The following is a 21,038-nucleotide window of genomic DNA, read 5'->3' as shown; positions in this document are numbered from 1 at the left end:
ATGCCAATCTCTTCTGGAAACACTCTCATAGAAACACCCAGAAATAATATTTTACCAGCTTTCTGGGCATCCCTTAGCCCAGTCAAGTTGACATATAAAACTAACCACCACAAATACCATATTATCTTGATTACTGTAGCTTTATTATATTGAGATTTATTCACATTGTTGGATATATCAATAGTTCATTCTTTTTAAAATTGAAACCAAGTGGTAGTGTGATTCCTTAAAATACGTTCTTTTCCAAAGGAGTTTTTTCTCTTCTAGCTCCTTTATATTTTCACATAAATTTTAAGAACTTCTGCTTTTGGTATAGATGGACTAACAAGGACCTGAATTGCCCTCATGCCTGAAATAACTAGAAAACTGAATAAACTATATGAAACAACAGTTTTCAGACATTGGACATCAGGCAGTGCAGGATAGTGATAATTGAGATGAGAAGCAAAGGAGATGAGCTCCGTGATTGTCCATTTTTACTGCCTAGAGAATGTTTCCAGGCCACAGCACAAGGAGGAGGGGACCCAGCAGAGCCTAACAGTCTTCCTGAGTTGAGGAGAAAAAGCTGAGAATCTTAGGAGGACAAGTAGCTAGAGTTCCTAGGGCAGAGTACAAAGGGGGAGAGAACTGGCAGGAGAGTTCTGGAGATCTTCTGATCTGTTCAGTCCTTCCTCTGCTGGGTACTGTTAATCTCATGTATATGAGGAAAGTACCTGAGGCTGGGGATAGAATTCTATCCCTCAGAAGCAGAGGGAACAATCCCTGGAGCTCACACAAGGCCAGAAATACATCATCTTCTCACTAGCCAGAGTGAAAGACCTTGCAATTCACAGGGCATTGGGCAGAGAATTCAGAAAGTTATTGGAACTAAATTAGACATTGGCTAAAGATTGTTTTGATCTCACCTCACAAAGTTTAAAAGCAAGCGTTGAAAGAATCAAATTGTTTCCAGGTAACTAAATTGTATTCAAACACAGGAATATCTAGCAACAAGGTAATATTCACAATGTGTAGCATCAAATAAAAAAAGAAAGTACCAGATGTGCTAAGCTGAATAATGGCCCCCAAAGATATCTACAGCCTAATCCTGGGAACCTGTGAATATATGGCAGCAGGGCCTTTGCAGATGTGATTAAGTTGAGGATTTAGAGACAGGGTGATTATTTTGGATTATCCAGGTGGGCTTTAAATGTAATCCCAAATTTCCTTAAAGGAGAGAAGGCAGAGGGAGATTTGATTACAGAGACAGAAGGCAATGCCATGGCTGAGGCAAGATGCTACACAGCTGGCTTTGAAGATGGCTGAGGAGCCATGAGCCAAGGAATGCAAGGAATACAGCTCTAGATGCCAAAAAAGAAATGGAAACAGAGTCACCCTTTGAGCATCCAGAGTGAGTGTGGCCCTGCAGACCTGATTTTGGCCCAGTGAAGTGGATTTCAGACTTCTGACCTCCAGAACTATAGGAGAAAAAGTATGTATTACTGTAAGCCACCAGGAAGTGGTAATTTGTTACAGCAGCCATAGGAAACCAATACAGATTTTGGTCCCAGGAATGGAGTACTGCTGTAACAGATACCTGGAAATGTGGAAGTTGCCTTGGAGTTTAATGGATAGAGGCTGGAGGAATTTAGATAAGCATGATAGAAAAAGCATAGATTACTTTGAACAAACTATTGGTAGAAATATGGATGTTAAAGACTGCCGTTGAGGGTTCAGATGGAAGTGATGAGCATGGTAGAGAAAGCCTATACTGTCTTAAAGAATACCCACATTTTCATAAACCAACTATTGGTAAAAACATTAAATATTAAAGGTTCTGTTAGTGAAGGCTTAGAAGGGAATGAGGAACACGCTTTTGGGAACTGGTGGAAAGAGGATCTTTGTTTTATAGTGGCAGAAGTTTGGCTGAATTGTGTCCCACAGTTGTGTGGAAAACAATACGTGTAAGTAATGAACTTGGATATTAACTAAAAAGATTTCCAAGCAAAGCGTTGAAGGTGGAGCCTGGTTTCTTCTTGTTGATTATACTAAAATGAGAGAACAAAGAGATAAATTAAAGGAAGAATTATTAAGCAGAAAGAAACCAGGACCTGATGATTTAGAAAATTCTTAGCCTAACCAGATTGCAAAAAAAAAAAATGCTAAAATTTGGAGATTCACTGCCAGAAAAGTATGCTCTAAAGAGAAAGCCAAGGGTGTGTCTGGACAGCTTTTGCTGGTGCTTTGGAAGAATCAAATGATCAGTACATTCATTCATGAAGAGTGAATTTGAAGAGATTAAGCATATGACTCATTTATCTCGGAAATATCTGTGGAGGAGCCTTTTGTTTAATGGCCTACATTCTCATGACATACATAGGAGACTGCCAAGGCTTTGAGAAGGTTGTACCTGCAGAAAAACTGACAGCTTAGATGGACAAGAGACAGGATGAAATGAAAGAAGGCTGTTGGTCCCTGAGAACTCTACAGGCAAGAAACATGATAAAACTATGCATCCGCAAATACGTCCTACCCTTCAAGAAAAAAGAAGGATAACTTTACGGGTAAGGCCTTGGGTCCAGAGGTCAGAGCCATGAGCTACAGAGGATTATTCCCAAGCTTTTAAACCTAATGAAGTTTGACTAGTTGGACTTTGAAATTGCTTGGGACCAGTGACTCTTTTTCTCCTTCCGTTTTCTCCCTTTTACAATGAGAATGTCTATAACTGTTATCCTATGCGTTTCCCACATCATATTGTGTAGCATATATCTTAGTCCATTAGGGTTGCTATAGTAAAATTCCATAGATTGGGTGGCTTATAAACAACAGAAATTTATCACTCATAGTCCTGGAGGCTGGGAATTTCAAGATCAAGATGCCAGCAGATTTCATGTCAGGTGAGAGCCTGCTTGCTGGTTAATACACAGCAATTTCTGGCTGTGTTCCCACATGGTAGAAGGGAAGAAGGGAGCTTTCTTGGGCTTCTTTTATAAGGTTAATAATCTCACTCACGAGGGCTCTACCCTCATGACCTAACTACCTCCCCAAAGCCCCATCTCCTAATACCTTCATCTTGGGGGTTAGGATTAACATATGAATTTTGGAGGACAAAAACATTCAAACCATAGCAGCATATAAGTAGTCTTCTAGTTTCATAGGTTCACAGATGGAGGGGAATTTTGCCCTAGGATGGAATATATCCAGAATCCTACCCATATTTGACTTAGATGATGAGATTTGGGGCTTTCGAGCTGATGGTATATAGATAAGATTTTGCACCTGCAATGGGTTGAGACTTTTGGAGATGTTGGACTGTAATGGAGCAGCATTTCCCTTTACTAAAGTAGTTAATTTTCCTTTGCCTAAGAATCTGGAATGGCCACCTATGAGTTGGTTAGTTTGCAGCAGAATGCTAATCTCCTTTACGACTACCCCTACTACCACTCATTGCTGCTAGACCTATAGCCAGACTCAGAACTCTTCACATCCCAGAGGGTGAGATATAGTGACTCATGAGGAGCTACCATAAGCCCCCAAATAATTGCAATATACACCAGAGAAATATTTATGGAAATGGATCCTAAGGGTGCTAGATTACGATGCCCAGAAATCCTCAGATTCTGATTATTTTCCTTCCCCTATGCACAGTCTCCCTGCTAAATGACACCAAGTTTATTTGGAAGTCTAGAAGGAAGATTTACCATATACAATTTTGGAAGGTTAGCAAAGTCCTTCCTCAGGAGAACACCAGCCTTTCCTTCATTCAGGGGACTTTGAACCTGGGAATTGGTTGAGGATCCACAATTCTCTGTTGTAGTGGTTTAAGTCAGACTTTTTAGACATTAAATCTAGAGCTCTTTCACCTACATAAATCAAGAAAGACTTCAGTTCACTGTCTATCTATTTCAGTCCTAAGGGCACTGTGATCAATTAGCCAACACGAAGGTTCTAAGCAGGTCTAAATATCCTTGTGACTACTCTGGCTCTGCTTTCATTACAGGAACCATAGCTGTGTCACTTGCTCCCTGCCATCCTAGCATCCCATCTTCCTCAATGAATTCATAGAGTCCAGTTAGATGACAGCTTTTCTCATACTGGCTTGCAAAGAATAATCACCACAGAGCTCTTCAAGGATACCAGGGCTCACCTGATCAATGAACTTCTCTCTTTTTCTCTAAGTTGCAAGACTTGGACATTTTATTAATTTTTCCAAAAAACTATATGCTTTTGGTTTTATTGATGTGTACTTAGTCTTTGTTTTGCATTTAATTAATTTATATTTTTGTGTTTATTAATACATTTCTTGAATTTCTCTGGACTTAATTCATCATTTTTTCTTGATTCTAAGAGTTAAAATGTTAGCTTTTATTGTTTTCAATCTTTCTTAGCTTTAATAAATTATTTTAAGCTGTAACTCTTGTTTATTTCTTGTGTTGGATACCATATACCATATTAAACTGGATCATATAAGCTTTGATAAGTAATTTTCTTTGCAATTAATAGTCTATAGTTTATAACTTTGGGTTTTTTAAAAAAATTTATTTACTTATTTTTGTCTGCGTTGGGTCTTCATTGCTGCTCATGGGCTTTTTCTAGTTGCGGTGAGTGGGGGCTACTCTTTGTTGCAGTGTGCGGGTTTCTTGTTGTGGTGGCTTCTCTTGTTGTGGAGCACAGGCTCTAGGTGAGCGGGCTTCAGTAGTTGTGGCGCACGGGCTCAGTTGCTCCGCAGCATGTGGGATTTTCCTGGGCCAGGGCTCGAACCTATGTCCCCTGCATTGGCAGGCGGATTCTTAACCACTGCGCCACGAGGGAAGTCCTGTATAACTTTGGTTTTGATATCCTCTTTAAACCAAGAGCTACTTAAAGGAGTGCTTCTAAATCTTTAAGTGTACATATTTAAAATAAAAGTTATTCTTTTCTTGTCAATGCCAGCTTTTATCATGGTTGTTAGAGAATATATTTAGTTTTTTTTCTTGAATTTATTAAGGTTTTATTTATGGCCTAACTGTTCTCTGTGTTTGAAAAGCAAATACATCCTCTGGTTTTTGGGGCAAGAAGAAGACCTGATTCTGTTCTCCTCTCCCTACATCTACCGTCTTATCCCTCCTGCCTCTTGCTCCCAACAATAATTTCAAAATTCTGCTCTGGATCTCTATTTTAACACTCCAAAATTAAAACAGATCAGTCTTCATCATTGTATTTCCCTACTTTCTTTTCCCATCTTCTAATAAACTTTTATTTCAAGACATCTCTTTCTTTAACCCTAATTTCTAGGTATTATTGGCATTTTAGTTCTAAACTATTGTTTACTTTTCCTTGAATTATGCCTTTTCACGTTTTATGATCCTTATTCAACATATATTTTATACTTCAAAAATTGCATTATCATCATTAAATTTTAATACTTTTTTTTACAGTTTTTAAAAACTAGGATTTTTTTTTGCTCACCATTTTTTCTTGTACACTCCATCTTTTACTAACTTGAGATTATTTGTCCTGAATTAACTTTCTCTTTGCTTCTCTGTTGCGTAAGAAGTATATAAAGGTAGTATATTTTGAGATCATATAAAATTTATTCTCTTGCCCTTCCATGGGGGTGATGTCTAGGCTGGTAAAGAATTCTTGATCTTCTTTTCTCTGGAAAGCCTAGAAATATTTTTCTGTATATTCCAGAGTTGCAGGTGAGAAATCCATTGTGATGTTCTTCCCTAAATTAATCTGTGTGTGTATGTGTATTAATGTCTGGAATTATGAGATTTTCTTTTTATCTTTGCAATTCATAGTTTTATCAGTTTTTTTCAAAATGCATATCATTTGAAAATTAATTTTGCTTGGCACATTTAATCTGAAAGGCAGAATCTTCTGTTCTCTTTTCAGACTTCTCTTGTGTATGTTCTCTTTTTACCTCTTGGAATGTGCATTGTTTTGGATCTGTCTTGCATGTCTTTTTACTCAGGACTTCCAGCCTTTATATTTTGGGGCTTTGTTGTGATATAGTTCCTCTATTTGACCTTTCATACTTTTAACTTTGTTTCCAGAAGTATCCACTTTATTTTGGTGTTCCTCGAATGAATTTTATAATTCAAGTACTATGATTTAAAAAAAACCTTCCTTTAAATAAAAATTTTTGGTTTTCTGATTCTTCATTTACCAATCTTTTTGCATGCCACTGACTTATGTAATATTTTTTTCTTAAATTGTATTTTCTCTCTATATTAGTCTGCCTCATGGGGGATATTATCTGTCTTAGTTTTTTGTTGTTTGTTTGGTTGGGTGTTTTGGCCGTGTTCTTCCTCCTTTAAGCTGCTGAGCCCCTTAAATAATCTGAGATCCTTCTTTGGTTTCCCATAACAGTAAATGTGTAAGTCAGCCTTTTGTGATGGAGGGCAGGAGATGAGAGTTAAGAAAGAAACTTTTCTAGTGAGGCAGCAGTGAGTGGGAACTTACCATATTGTTAGCATTCTTTCGCTTAAGTTTGTGTGTATAGGTGGTGCTGGTGGCCTTTCTTCAGCCACGAAAAAGGGGGCAGTTCAGCCCAGTGCTCCAAGTCCTCCTACGAATGGCTTGCAATGGTAGAACTAGAGGGTTTCCTTGATGTAGGTTCAAACCACTGGACTTAAAATCAATAAACGATTTCAGTTTCCACTAGAGTGATAGGCCTTCTCCTCGGATGCCTGGTCTTTGATCCTTCCAGCTTTGTAAATGATGCCCTACAGAAGCTGCCCTAACCAAGCCAAACGAACTGTCTCTGAAGAACACTAAATGCTAAGCAAGCCACACTTTCTTCATTTCTCTCTCCAGTCCCAAGGCCCTGTCCACATTAACCATTTATGTCACTAATCCATTGGGAGAGAGAGGTTCTGTGCTCAGGCTCTGATTTTCCCAGTATGAGTAACTATTTTTTCTTTGCTTCTTTCCTTATGTTTTCTCTGTTTCCTCCGTTGAGAACACTTATTAGACAGATACTTGGTCTCCTGGAGCTATATCATATTTTATTGCTCTAAATTTTGAAAATGTCCTCAGTTTCATCTTCTAGGCTACTGATTAAAGTCTTCAGCTTTGTATCTTTTATTATTCAGAACTTCTATTAAGTTTTTCTTATTTTGGAAATTATATGTTTATTTTCTAAAAACTCTTTTTTGTTCTTAATTGCTCTTTTTTTTTTATAGACACCAGAGCTTGTTTCATAAAAATTCTGTCTTTTTAAATAACTCTGAGGGACTTCCCTGGTGGTCCAGTGGTTAAGAACCCGCCTTCCATTGCAGGGGACACAGGTTTCAGCCCTGGTTAGGGAACGAAGATCCCACATGCCACAGGGCAACTAAGCCCGCGTGCCACAACTACTGAGCTTGCACGCTCTGGAGCTGGCGAGCCACAACTAGCAAGAAGCCTGCTCGCTGCAACAAAGATCCCACATGCTGCAACTAAGACCCAACACAGCCAAAAATAAATAAATATTTATAAATAAATAAATAAATAACTCAGGATATAAATTTCATCTTTTCAAGAAATTTTTTGTGCTTCTTGCATGATGCTTTTTACTCTGGGATCAGTTATTTTGCTTGTTCATCTTTACATTTCTGTTTCAAGCTGTGGGTCTTTTCTCAGAGACCCAGAACTAAAGAATTCTATCGATAAATGAGCATAAGTAGGATTCTTTCCGATTACATGGGCACTGGGCAGGCAGGCTAGCTGGGGTCCTCTGTAACTGCTCAAGTTAGAAGGGCATTACTCTGGGTGTAGTGCTATATGCCATGAATAACACTAATTAATGTGACTATTCATGAGAGTGTTATTTTATTTTTAACTGATATAGGTAGCCACTGATGGAATCCCCACATTTATATTGAAAATGAAAAAAACTGAGGTTACTCTTGGTGGTGTATGTAAAGTGGCATCATATAAACAACTTTCCAGTTCAATTCAAAGCTTTCAGTCTTTTAATATATTCGGACTATAAGAGGATTTATAAGTATAGTTAGTGGATTAAGTATATTTATACATATAGTGAATGAAACAATTACCCTCTTTCCTTTCAAATAAATTTTAGAAAATCAGAGTAGAAAACTTCTTTTGGTATTTTTTCTATGAGGGGGGGAACACATTTTCTATGGTATTTTTTCTATGCTAGATCATATAGGTACGTATATGCATAAACTTTGTTTTGTCCTTGCATATCTATGAAATTAACTGCATTTTTACAGCAGTTCTTTCCCTTTACTTATTTGAGTGGGCTTTCTTCCTTGTAACAAGTCTCTCTGACTACATCATATGTAAATTGACAGTTGCATATCTTTGCATTATATTAAAAGCCTTGGCTTTGCTTCAATGTAAGTTAAATTTTCTATACCAATGCCATGTTTGATGCATCATTGGTTCAGATTCATGCCTATATGTTTTGGTGGGAAGAAGCATAATGGTGGATGCTAAAGAAGGATGCTAAGGTTCATAAGAGAGAGCCAACTCAAGGAGATACCAACATTTCTCCCATCTGGGAAGCACTTTCAAATTCTGCACACTTTTTGGTTCTAAACAAGATATGAAGGGACACAGGGTCATGGCTCTTCACTGTCTTGCTTTTTTCCACCTTCTTTTTGTCTTGTGCCCACAGGGGAAATATTTCTCAACTCTATAACCTCCTAAAAATGACAGCAGGTTCATGACTGCCTGTCTGCCAGGGCACTCCCCTGAGAACCCATGGCCAGTTTCTCCCAGTCTTTTTGAAATCCGCAATCATTTTAAGATTGAATCATTCCAGGGGCACTGAAGCCAGACTCGTTGCAGTTCAGCGGTTACTAGGTGCTTATAGAATAAGAGATAAAAGCAACAAAATTAAATGCTAATGGATTAGTATGAGCAAACATATCAGAACCACAGTGACAGTAAAAGTTGCAGCTCCGATTATATCATCACTGGAAAACTTTAAAACATAAAGACACTAAATGGTACTTAGTTTTCCGTGGATCAAGTTATGAGATCATTAACTTTGCTTCCTGCTTCTCGTTCACTATTAGAGAAATATCATCATTATCATGATCATCATCAGTTTTGATTTATCTGAATAGCCTACTGCAATGGACCTCTAGGAACATTTACATATCCAATTACAAGATGATTATTCATAGCCTTTAAACTGACTCCCACATAAAAACGCCGGACCTAGCTGAAAGTTCTTAATAATAATACTTTACACTTGTATAATGCTCTTAAAGTTTCAAAAGATTTTCATATCCATTTTCTTAATTTGAGCCTCCATACAACCAGTTTGATACGTAGATCCCAGGTATTATTATCTCCCATTTACAGATGAGGATTTAGAAGTTCTATTAATGACTTATCTGAAGTCAGTCAACCAGTTGGTCTTAGAACTTAGACTGCATCCTAGGTATTATTCCCTGGGCTCAGTGAGATAACACAGTCTCTCTTTCCTGGGTTTGTGGAGGCCAGTATCTTTGGATTGCAGTGAAAATAATCTCAAAGTTATGACTTTACTTCTGAAAATGTGGAATATGTTGTTCTTTGTCATTTATGCTTTGAGGTCATTAAAAAGCCTTGGTGGTGGGGGGTGGGGATGAGGGAGTTCCAGACACATCAGGAGGCTCGAATTTACTAACGTTGATTCCTAGTAGTGTTACCTCGGAAAGAATACCTTGAAAATAAGCCGGCTTCAGGAGCAAGCTTGGCACTCTGCTGAGTTTTCCCTCATAGAGAATACATTTGGTCATTACTACGTTGTGGACCCTTTATTTTCTTTGTATGTGCTATTGACTGACGGTTTGTGTTCCATCCCTACCTCTGCCCCAATTCATGTGTTGAAACCTACTCCCCATTGTAATGATATTTGGAGGTGGGGTCTTTGGGACGAGATTAGGTCATGAGAGTGGAACCACCACAAATGGGATTAGTGCCCTTATAAAGAGGCTCCAGAGAGCTTCCTTCTCTTTCTGCCATGTGAGGTTACAGCCAGAAGACAACCGTCCATGAACCAGGAAGCCCTCACCAGATACCAAATCTGCCTGCACCTTCATCTTGGACTTCCCAGCCTCCAGAACTGTGAACAATAAATTTCTGTTGTTTATAAGCTCCCCAGTCTATGGCATTTTATTATAGCAACCTGAATGGACTAAGACAGTAGGTATGTGATTAAAAATATTTTTTAGAATAGTCATTGTGGTTATCTCCCCAGTATCCATTCCACTTACTCTTACCAACAACTTTTCATTCAGGTAGCCAAATCTTCTTAGCATGAAGCCATGTACTTTGGGAGCTCTGGTTTGTGTCTGTTATTCTAGAATAATTATGAATATATTTTTAGCACTCTCTAAAGTATCTTGGTTTGGGCAACAAATTAGTCATCCTAATTTGGGGAGATGTTAACTCAACTCCTGACTGTAGAGGTGGGGCATGTCTTATGACTCAGGTCTCAGCTAGTTCATGAAATCCTATACTCTGTTAAACATGTTGATTCAGGGATGAGCATGGGAGTGAATGTGAACCAATGAAACACAAGGAAATGTCTGCTGGGGAAAGAAAGTATATTCCTTGCTTCTTTAGATAGTTCTGGATCAAATATCTGTAGATTAAACTAAAAAGCATGTAGCTTGGAGAATTGTGGGTAGTTATTTTGTACCTAAAAGCAGGATCCAAGTGGGAGGTGAAGTTGATACAATGGAAGGCAGCATTCATCAGGACAGGCTAGGTTATGCTGCAGTAACAAACAACCCCCAAATCTTCATTGCTGAACAAAATAAAGTTTATTTCTCACACTAGGCGTCCAGTGAGTGTTGGCAGGGCCTTTGTTCCAAAGAGTCATTCAGAGACTTGGGCTTACAGAGGCTCCACCATCGAATGATGCTGCCATCATAGGTTTCAGACTTCACTAAGGCAGGGAAGGGAGCATTGCTATAATTGCTTTGGCCTGAAAATGACAGAGCCCACTGTCTAAAACAGTGCTGTCCAATAGAAACATAATATGAGCCACATGTATAATTATTTTGACTAAGTTTATTGTTATTGTTGTTGTTATTACCAAATTTGAAAGTAATGTTTGTTTGCTAAGATTTATTTGCTTGCTGTCTGTTTTGTTTTAAATTAGCATATAATATACATACAGCAAATTTACCCTTTCAGTGTATAGTTCTGTAAGTTTTGATGAACACATACAGTCATGTACTTACCATTGCAAGCAAGTTTTAGAACATCTTCATCTCTCCCCAGAATTACTCTATGCCCTTTGTAGTCAAACTCTCCTTCTACCCTCAGCTCCTGGCAACCATTGCTCTGTTTTCTGACAGTATGGTTTTGCTTCTCCAGGATGTCCTGTAAATGCCATCAGAGTATATGAGCTTTTCGAGTCTGGATTCTTTCACTTAGCATAATGCAGTTGAGATTCCTCTATGCTGTGGTCTGTATCAGTAGTTTGTCCCTTTTTGTTGTTGAATAGTATTCTGTTGTATGGATGTACCTCAGTTTGTTTATCCACTTCTCAGTGGAGGGACATTTGGATTGTTTCCAATTTTTGGTGGCTAATAAAGCCAAAAAAATATTCACGTACAGGTTTTTGTGTGAACACAGGTTTTCACTTCCCTTGGGTAAATACTTAGAGGAGTAGGACGGCTATAGGTCATATGGTAACTTCATGTTTAACTGTATAAGAAACTTCCAAACTGTTTTCCAAAGTGTCTGCATAACTTTGCATTTAACACCAGAAATACGTGTTAGAGTGCCAGTTCTTCTACCTCCTTGCCAGTGCTTGATATTATGTGTTTTTTTTTTTTTCTCAACCATCCTCGTAGATTAGATCTCATTCTCATATCTCATCTTATAGATTAGCGGACATATGTAAACCTGACCTTCTAGAAGCTACATTTTAAAAAGTAAAAAGAAACAGGAAAAGTTAGTTTTAATAATATATTTTATTTAAAAGAATATATTCAAGCTATTATCATTTTAACATATAGTTAATATAAAAAATTAATAAGATATTTTACATTCTTTTTTGTGTGTACTAAGACTTTGTCATCTGATATATGCTTTATACTTTCAGCACATCTCAATTTGGACTAGCCACCTTTCAAGAGATCGATAACCACATGTGGATGGTGGCTGCTGTATTGGACAGTGCAGGTCTAGACCTAGTTCATGGCCCTGCCTAACTGTGTGTGGGCTGGGAAAATGTGATATTCCATGTATCTAGGAAATGATGGTGAACACTAGTAATGTCTATCACAAATTCAGGTCCTTTATGACATCATTAAAGTACTAAATTGGATCCAATCTGAAGGTCTTCTAAGGACAGTCTTAGTTTCTAGTTATGACAGACAGTAAATGCCATACATGTAGTTTAAGCCAGTTTGAATTAGCTAATTCTGTTATTTGAAAATTTCTCCAATATAATTTTGCATCGTGCACTTAAACATGTGTTCCATATAAAAGAATGAGAAAATACAGGTTAGCTAAAAAGAGAAATTAAAACTCACTTGAATTCTCAGAGATAGTATTTTGGTGTATATTCTTTGAGATACGTGTGTATGAATATGTGTGTATAAATGCATAAATGTACATGTGTACAAGCAAAACCATTGGAACATTAAATTATTTTCTTATGAGCTACATTTTTCACCCAATAATATTTTAAAAACATCTTTCCATGTCAATAAATATACATTTAGGATATTTTTAATCTCTGTATAATATTGAAGTTTATGGAGGAATCATAATTCACTCAACACATTCTGTATTATAGGTTGTTCCGAGTATTCCACTGTTTAAATTGAGGCAGGGGCAGAAGTGGTGTATTTTAGAATACCTCCTTATCTGACGCAAAAAGCAAAGCGTCTTTGGAAATCCTGTTTCCTTTTTATCTCACCTCTTCTTTTTATACCTGGCCTCCTCTCAGGGACTTACTCTTTTGCTCAGTCCATTCTTTCAACAGATGTTTAATGAGCACCTACTATGTGCTTCAGCTCCAAAGGTGACAATCTCTGTCCCTGAGACCGCCACAGCCCAGGAGAGACTTGCACAACCCCTGGGTCTTGTGAATACTTAAAGATCAGCGCTAGGTTGTCAGACGTTTCCTTTTGCTTGGGCTAATTGTAATAGTTACAGGATCTGCCGGTTATAAATTTATCGAGTTATTCTGAAAAGTGAATCGTTCCAACTCGTGCTAGTGCGGAGCAGAACGTCCGCTGGATTATGGTGATGGGACTGGAAATAAATTGGGCCCCTGCTGTTTCACAGCTCGGTGTTCAATGCTTGGACAAACTCCCCTTTGACAGGCTAGCCCATCTGAGGTCAACTGAGAGACCCAGGACGTCTCTTCTCTGGGCCACTCATAATCCAGGCAGCATCTTTCTGATGCAACTATTCTCAGAAAATAATTAACCCTAGACCAGCTATTTTTATTTGGTCCTATAAAAATATAGCTGCCGGCACTCAGTCCTGACCAGGAATCAAGACCTCCACTCTTCAAGGGCATGCCCCAGTGTGCCCTGCCCTGACATTTACTTCCCAGTCTTTGGCATTTGGGGCCGCAGCTGGAGCCACCGCGCAGAGGCTGCGTAGTGTTCCACTGACAGCCTCTCTCAGGAAGAGGGAAAGGTGCATTCGCGGTGGGAGGCCTCGCCTAGGACACACACACCGAGATCCTCCCAGGCTGCTGGTAAACCCACGATGCGACGACCTGATGGTCTCAGAGCAAGGAAGATGGATGAGATCTGCCTCACTCTCTTAGTGCAGCCGGAGTGGCGGGGTGTGTGTGTGGGGAGTAGCGCTGGGGTCCTTGAATGTGGAAATACCCCCTCCCAAGTGAGGGCTGTGGATCCGGTTCGCGGGTCCCTAGGCTGTGCAGGAGCCAGGACCACGCCATCTTCCCCTCCAGCCCTCCCTGGTGTGACCACTTTTGATGCCGCCCCAGACAAAGGCAATCCGAACTCCAGCAGAAAGAATAAGGGGATCAGGTTGCTCTCTCGGCCTCCCCTCACTCCCCCCTCCTTGCTTCTCCCCTTTCCACGTGACTCTCTGGAATCTTTTGCAAAAGCTCCGAGTCTCTGGGTCCATTTTCACCCGGAGCAAAGGAGAGAGGAAGGGTGGGGGTGGGGGGAGGCGGAGGAAGGCGGAGCGTGTGTCCTTTAAACGCGGGGTTCCAGAGGGGGGCCTTATTTTGTGCGTTTCCGGGCTCTCCGGTCGAGTGGCTCTAGTTCGGAAGTCCTTTCCAGGCTCTCTTGCATTTTCCTCGCTGCATTTAAAACCATGGCTCCTCCTCCGCTCCCGTAATCATACCTCGACCCAGCAGACCGGCTCGGGGTGCACGGGGCGGAGGTGGCTGCTGGCGCCGAGCGAGCCGCGCCCCTCAGCGCTCCTCGCCCGGGCCAGCGGTGGGGGCGGGAAAGTAGCGGCGAGGTCCCCGGCGCTGCCGCCCCCGACTTTCCTCCGAAGCTTTCGCGGAGTCTGCGGCAGGGAGCGCAGCCCGCGGCGGCGGCGTGCGGCTGCAGCGCCGGCGAGTCCCACGAGCCGCCCGCAGCGCAGCACGAAGTTTCCCGCGAGCAGCCCCGGGTGGCTGAGGTCCGCCGAGCCGGGTGGCCCAGGCCAGAAGGAGGAGTGGGTGGGTCTTTTGGGGCTCCTGGCGACCCCCTCGGCTGACGCTGCGAGTGTCAAAAGAACTTTAGAAAGCTGCTGCCGAAGAACCTGCGCCGGGATCTCCACGGTTGGGAACCCGGGAGCGGGCGGTTCCGGCCTGAGGGAAACGTGGGGAGATCCAATCGGCTGGTGACGGGCAACTTTCCGGCGAGCCTTAGCCGCGGGCCAGTGCGCCCTGCCTCCTCTTTTATTCTCCCGAGCTCAGCCAACGTTGGCTCCCTGCTCTGCTGGAGAGCTAGGCGCGCTCTCCGCCCGGCAGTGAGTGAATTGAATCCCTCCTCCTCCCCCCCCGCCACGAGAGTGTCGCTCTCGCCCGTCCATCGCCTCATTTCCCCGGAGGTGACCGCCCGCCGCCCGCCGCCCGTCGCACCCCGCTCTCGGGGCGCCCAGCCCGGGGCGCCGAAGCCTGCGTTTTGGCCGAGAACTGGTTCTTGGATGCTGAAGGCTGGGCTTGTCCAGCGTGGGTGCAGAGGCGGCAATGAGTGTCTTCGAAGTGTGGCTCGGGGTGGCCCTGGCATTGGCGGAATTTGCAGTGTTGCCTCATCATTCTGAAGGTGAGAGAGCGGTGCCGTGTGTGTGTGTGTGTGTGTGTGTGTGTGTGTGTGTGATCGTGCTTTTTAAAAAGCTCAGCGGGTGTATGGCGAAGTTTTTTGGGGATGGGTGGGTGGGTGGCCGTGGAACTAGAGGGGGCTTTTTGTGAGATTCCAACTCCTGATTGTTTTGTATGCAGATCACAAGCCCCACTCCCTCCTCCCTCTCTGCCCTGAGTGCATTTGGGTGGGTGGGTGGGTGGCCGACCGAGGTGCCATCTCTGAAACTGGATTCTCTTTCTTCCCACTTCCCCGGTGCCCCCGAATGGAAAGCATCTACATGGAGCGTAGGTGAGGAGTGAACAATTGCAATTACCTGTGTAAAAATACTTATGCTCCTATGAAAAATAAAATCCGGCACCTTAAAACCCCCTTCTCGCCCTCCCTCCTTCCCCCAATGAGCCTACCCGTAAAGTCCAATTAAGATTTTATAAGGTGGTTAGAGCGTGTTCTGGAAGTAGACAATTCAATCGCACTGCAAGAAAACTCCCCAGTACAGAGAGGCACGAGCCTGCCTCTTCCCCAGATAAGAAGTGGTTAATAAGAGTTTAGCTCCGTTCTCTGACTTCGCCCCCTGCCTCGCAGTTTTCCTCCGAGGCTCCAACCTACGTTAAAACCCTGGAGCTGGGGGTGAGAAAGAAGGAGACTGTGGGAGTTGTCGCCATGATAGCAAGAGCAATGTGAGCTCAGGCAAATAAATGAATCGATAAGGAAATCAAGAGTTTGGGGGTCCTAGGATGGCGGGCCCGGGGACGCGCGGCGGCGTGAGCTCCCACCTGCCTAGAGTCTCGAGGAAAGTCGCCTAGCGGGTGCTTAGGGAGGGGGAAGGGAGCCGGCGGGCTGAGGAAGACGGCTTAATCTACCGCGCAGGGCTCTCGGCTTCCCCTCCCGGCTCCGTTCATTATTCATCCAGCTGCGGGAAGAAGAGTTCACCTGCCCCGCGGCAAATCAGAGCCGCAGCTGCGGCCGTCGCGGGCGCTGGGCGGGGCGCCTTCTCCGCTCGGGTGCGGACCCGGGCGTGGGACTGGGGGCAGCGGCAGGCCCCGAGGAGGACACAGACCTGCTCGGATCCACCCGCAGCCACCTGAGCAGCGGCCTTTTCTTAGCTAGCTTCCCGGGAGAAAGTGGCGGTGGCTTTGGAAACGCGCGGCAGTGGGGACTTTCCCGTGGGTGGAGAGACCGCCAGCCCGCACCCTCCCGGGAATTATGTCAAGTGTGTATCATCCCCGGGAAGTGCAGGTCTGGGGCCTGTGCAGCCTTTTTCAACCAGGGCATAACCTGTAGAACCGTGTCTTTTGTATGTATGTGTGCGTGTGTATGCAAACTTAAAAGACAATAAAACGTATAGGGCTTAATTGTAGTAAAGCACATGGGAGAGTCAACCTAGGCCACCCAAATGTGAATTTGAGACAGAAAAATTACGTTTGCACTTGGTGGTGGCAGTTTCCTATTTAGGATCATGTTCCAGCAACGCGGAAAACGTGGTGTCCGTCCCCGATAGCTCACCAGGGGGCAGTTGGAATGATGTAAGAGATTTGCTTCTGAAAAGCAAATCTCTTGAAATTACAAAAGCCATTATTACTAAGGGCCTGCAGGGTTCGCTCTTTGGAAGAGTGGTTGACAAAAAGGGCAAAGTTTAAAAACGTCCAAAGTCTTCTGGTGGGGGAGGAGTGTAGGGCGCGAGGGGCGCCATTCCTCCAAAGATTCTTTGGAAACTTTGCTTCTTACTCTTTCATCCCACCTTCAGAACATTCTAGAATCATCCCACAACTTGGATTCTTAGCTATCTGAGAGTTTCCGTACAAGTCATAATGATGCTTACCTAATAATGAATGAATGAATATGGACATTTACTGAGCACTGTACTATTTGCCTGGCACTATGCTAAGCACTTTACATAGTTTATCTCATTAAATTAATTAAATGATAACAGTCCCAAGCCAAAAAATCAGCTGTCATCTGATGAGTCCTTTGATTTGGTTCCGTCAGGGTTTTCTTTTTCTCTTAAAAATAAGAGCATTGAGGTCAAGAATGGAGAGCTTAAGGATATTAGAGATTTCCTCAAGTTTTTATTATTAGCCTTGGCAATGATTTTTAAAAATGGAAAAGAAGCATTCACACGTGTGGGTCTCTTGATGCGACCTACTCTGTGATGCTGTTGCTGTCCGGGCCATGGCAGAATTTGTTGTTTTCTTCTCAGTGCTCAGAGAGCATGTCATATATGTTTCTGGTACACCAGTTAATAATTCTATAATTTTAGTTGATAAAGATACAATCTTCCTCACCTCACTGTGTGCTTGCAGAGGGCTTAGGATGGCTCCTGGTTGTTATACTTCCAACTCAGGTCCTGGTACACAATAGGTGCTAAAAAATTTTGGTCAGGTGAATGAGTATTGCCAAATCACATTTCAAATTAAGCTTAGACTGTTGCTGTGTGACCTTGAATGAACCACCTAACTTCTTTGGGCTGTGGTCTGTTATTCACCAAATGCAGAAGTTGGCTAGGTGATAGCTCTAAAATACTTCTGCTAATCATCCAGCATAGAAAAAAAAAACAAAACGATCAGTATTTGCTGCCTTATTTTTGGTCAGTTGCATCTTTCTAGTTCTGAATTTTATTTTAATTATTAAAAGAAAAATGAAGGTTTACAAGCAGGTTATTGGCAGTGTTATTTTACATTTTCTTATATCGCCAAGCTGACAAACTACTGTGATTTGAGAACTTAATAAAATCAACAAGTCACAGAGAAACTTCTAGCAAATGTGGCTGCTTTCTGAATCAGATGTGTTTCTGGAGAAGTACATCTTGAGTTGTGTCGACCCGTGGAAATCCTGTGAAGTTACACTAGATAGAACATGTTGGCTGTGGATAAAGAGTCTTGAACTGGTTAAGAGAACTGAGTTCCAGTCTATGTCCATCACTCCCCATGTGACTTTAGCCAAGCTTACAATCTTCCAGTCTTTTTCCTTTAAATGCCATTAGCAGAATATACTGAAAAGGATCATTTGATAGACAGAGTGTTTTATTTATGGGTGGATCAGCATATTTGGTTCCACTCTTGGTAGAAGAGTTCCTTCTGTGTAGGATTCAGTGCTTAAAACTCAATGTTAAGGAAGGAAAGACATTGGATGGGAAAAAATAGCCTATCTCTTCATTCTTTCATTCCACAAATCTTGATTGATAGCTTATATATCAGGTTATTAGGTTATGTCTGGTAGGGACATACAGACATCAAAAAAAAAAAATAATACCTACCCTCAGGGAGTTTGCATACCTGGAAATCATTAATATAGGTAAGGTAGCAGTAGGGACATGTAAACGTTGGTCCTTGGTGGGTTTCCCAATATTGAATAATTGCAACTCTGCATCTTTTGGCTTTTGCAACTACAAGCTAGTGGAAATAAAGGGTGTTGTATTGTCATAGGCTCTTATTTCCATCATATTGCATTTCTGTTCTCCTCTGGGGATTGGATTCTGGGTGTTACCCTCTGCAAATAAATCCTTTAGTGAGAGCATGGTCAGCTGTATTCGCTGTTGTGGACTTGAGTGGTAATATTACTCAGTTTTACTCAGATATGAGTAGTCATAAAATACTGTCCAGCACTTGCCTCAGGAGAGGAGAGGGGACTACCAACATGGCATAGTTGGGGTCGTGTGCCAAATCTTACACTAGTTCAAAAACAGTTGGCCCTTTTTTGTTTTAACTACTCTATTAATTGATCTGACTCCTGATTGACAATAATCAGGACAGGAGCTGTCCTGTCAGTCCAGAAAAGGATTCTATTTTAACTGTTCCACAGTGTACAAGCCATATGCTGAATTATAGCACAAAATAAAGCTTGAACATTTAAATGCCAACTTGTGGCTGCTTGTTCCTAATGAGTCATGTTTTTGTGATACCATGCTTTCCAAACTTCTTTATATGTTATGGTCACATGTGCCACTATTTCTTTGAACAAATGAGTCTGACATTTTGTGACTTATAGATTTAACCTAATTTCCTCATGTTATCAGGTAGGGTTTCCATAGTGAATAGTTTCCAAGATGTGAGTACTGGTGCAAATTATATCTCACATTTCCTCTGAAAACTTCAGATTTTATACACGTGTCTCATAATAGAGTACATTCTAATGTGCCAAAGGGCCTAAAAATGAATATGAAATGACATTTATTTAAATGAATATGGAGTGACATTTTGCCTATGTGACCTGCAAGAAAGGCGCCAACCACAGGAGGAAGGTCTCAAGATCTCAGCTTCCTTCTTGGCACTATGTGATCCCTTCACCCTGCACAGCTTTATGCACTTTCTCACAGGTGTCAGAACTTAAATTACCTGCCTTCTCAGCTGTATTCCATGCCCTGAAACTGGCAAAGTCTCTTATTTTTCCTGTTTTCCCTTGAAGAAGGCCTGTTTCTCCTTCTAGATGTTCATCATCAGTTAGAATTCTCCTTAAGCTGGAGTTTCAAGTTCAAATAAAGCCCAAATCGAAACTTCAGGTAGAGTTGCAGTCATTCCAGTGCTCCTTAAGAAAAAAAGCGATGAGTGGAGAGAGTAACTTTGTTTTCCAAAGTATATGAGTTGATCCATTAGTGAAAAGGCAGAACCAGAAGCTGCACCTAGCACCCAATGCCAACAAACCACCCGACTTAGTCTGCTGGTGGGTGTGAAGCTTGTGCCAGTGTGGGAGAAATACGCTTGCTTTGGAGGATTGCATCTGGCATTGGGTAGTGATGAATGTTTGATGGGACTGGGCATCACAGTAGAATGCTTTCTTTTTTCCTACAGGGAAGCAATGAGGTTTTGGAAGCTGTGTTAATGGAGACTCATTTCTGCAGCTGCCTTTCGGGTAGAGATGTTGTGTTTTAGGAAAGCCCTCAGACGCCAAGGCTTATTTCTTTTAGAATTGTACATCCTAGAGCAACCCAAATTGAGTTATTTCCCTTTTCTAATGATAGAATTTATCAGCAGTTGCACATAGTTTTGACTTGAGTTTCTAACAGATGTTTGGCTTAACCAAGTGTGTTTGTGATGCCACACTCAATGCTGCTTTATTTTTTCATGTTACTGTGATTTTATAACATCTGTCTAAATTTCCAGAAATGGGTTTTGATATGACTACTTGGATACATCTTAAGATACCTGATTCCTTTTGGAGCTTTGAAAGTTTACTGGCCTTTGGAGGGTAGTGCTATGGAGGAGGGTAATAAAATTACTTGAGGATGGTTTTATCTAAAGGTTAAATTTAGTTTGTTTATTCTAAAGGTTAAATTTTGTTAAATTGTACCTAAGTGATGATCTTTATGTTTAACTTTTAAATGTGAGAAGTAATTAAATAAGTCCATTTACATAATTTAGGAATTGCATTGAGTTGATATATATTTATATACCTATATACGATTATTTTTTTATTATTTATTTTTTTGTGGTACGCGGGCCTCGCATTGTTGTGGCCTCTCCCGTTGCGGAGCACAGGCTCCGGACGCGCAGGCTCAGCGGCCGTGGCTCACGGGCCCAGCCGCTCCGCAGCATGTGGGATCTTCCCAGACCGGGGCACGAACCTGTGTCCCCTGCATCAGCAGGTGGAATCTCAACCACTGCACCACCAGGGAAGGCCACGATTATTTTATATATATCCATATCCACATGTCATATGATTATTTTATATATATCTATATCCATATATGTTTATATCTATATCTATATCTACATCTATATCTATATATATCTGTATCTCCTTTCTTATGATATACCATAGACTGAAATACTGTCTTTGGAACAGAATTTCTTAAAAATAAGTCAGGAAGAATTTTCCCCCACGATTTTTTTTTTT

The 21,038-nt window shown here is 41.6% G+C and overlaps 1 protein-coding gene across 1 annotated transcript in view; it reads left to right on the top strand.

Moving 5' to 3' along the window:
* Window positions 1–15,094: 15,094 nt before the first annotated feature.
* Window positions 15,095–21,038, top strand: part of FRAS1 (Fraser extracellular matrix complex subunit 1) — a 452,432-nt gene continuing 446,488 nt past the window's right edge. The window contains exon 1 of the mRNA XM_007455407.1: window positions 15,095–15,170. Within this exon, the coding sequence (XP_007455469.1) occupies window positions 15,095–15,170 (76 nt within the window). The remainder of the gene's footprint in view (window positions 15,171–21,038) is intronic.

This window comes from Lipotes vexillifer, unplaced genomic scaffold, assembly GCF_000442215.2.
Source record: "Lipotes vexillifer unplaced genomic scaffold, Lipotes_vexillifer_v1.1 scaffold749, whole genome shotgun sequence".
Lineage (NCBI taxonomy): Eukaryota > Metazoa > Chordata > Mammalia > Artiodactyla > Lipotidae > Lipotes > Lipotes vexillifer.
Note: the sequence above shows the minus strand (reverse complement) of the source record. Positions and strands in the feature narration are given on the sequence as shown.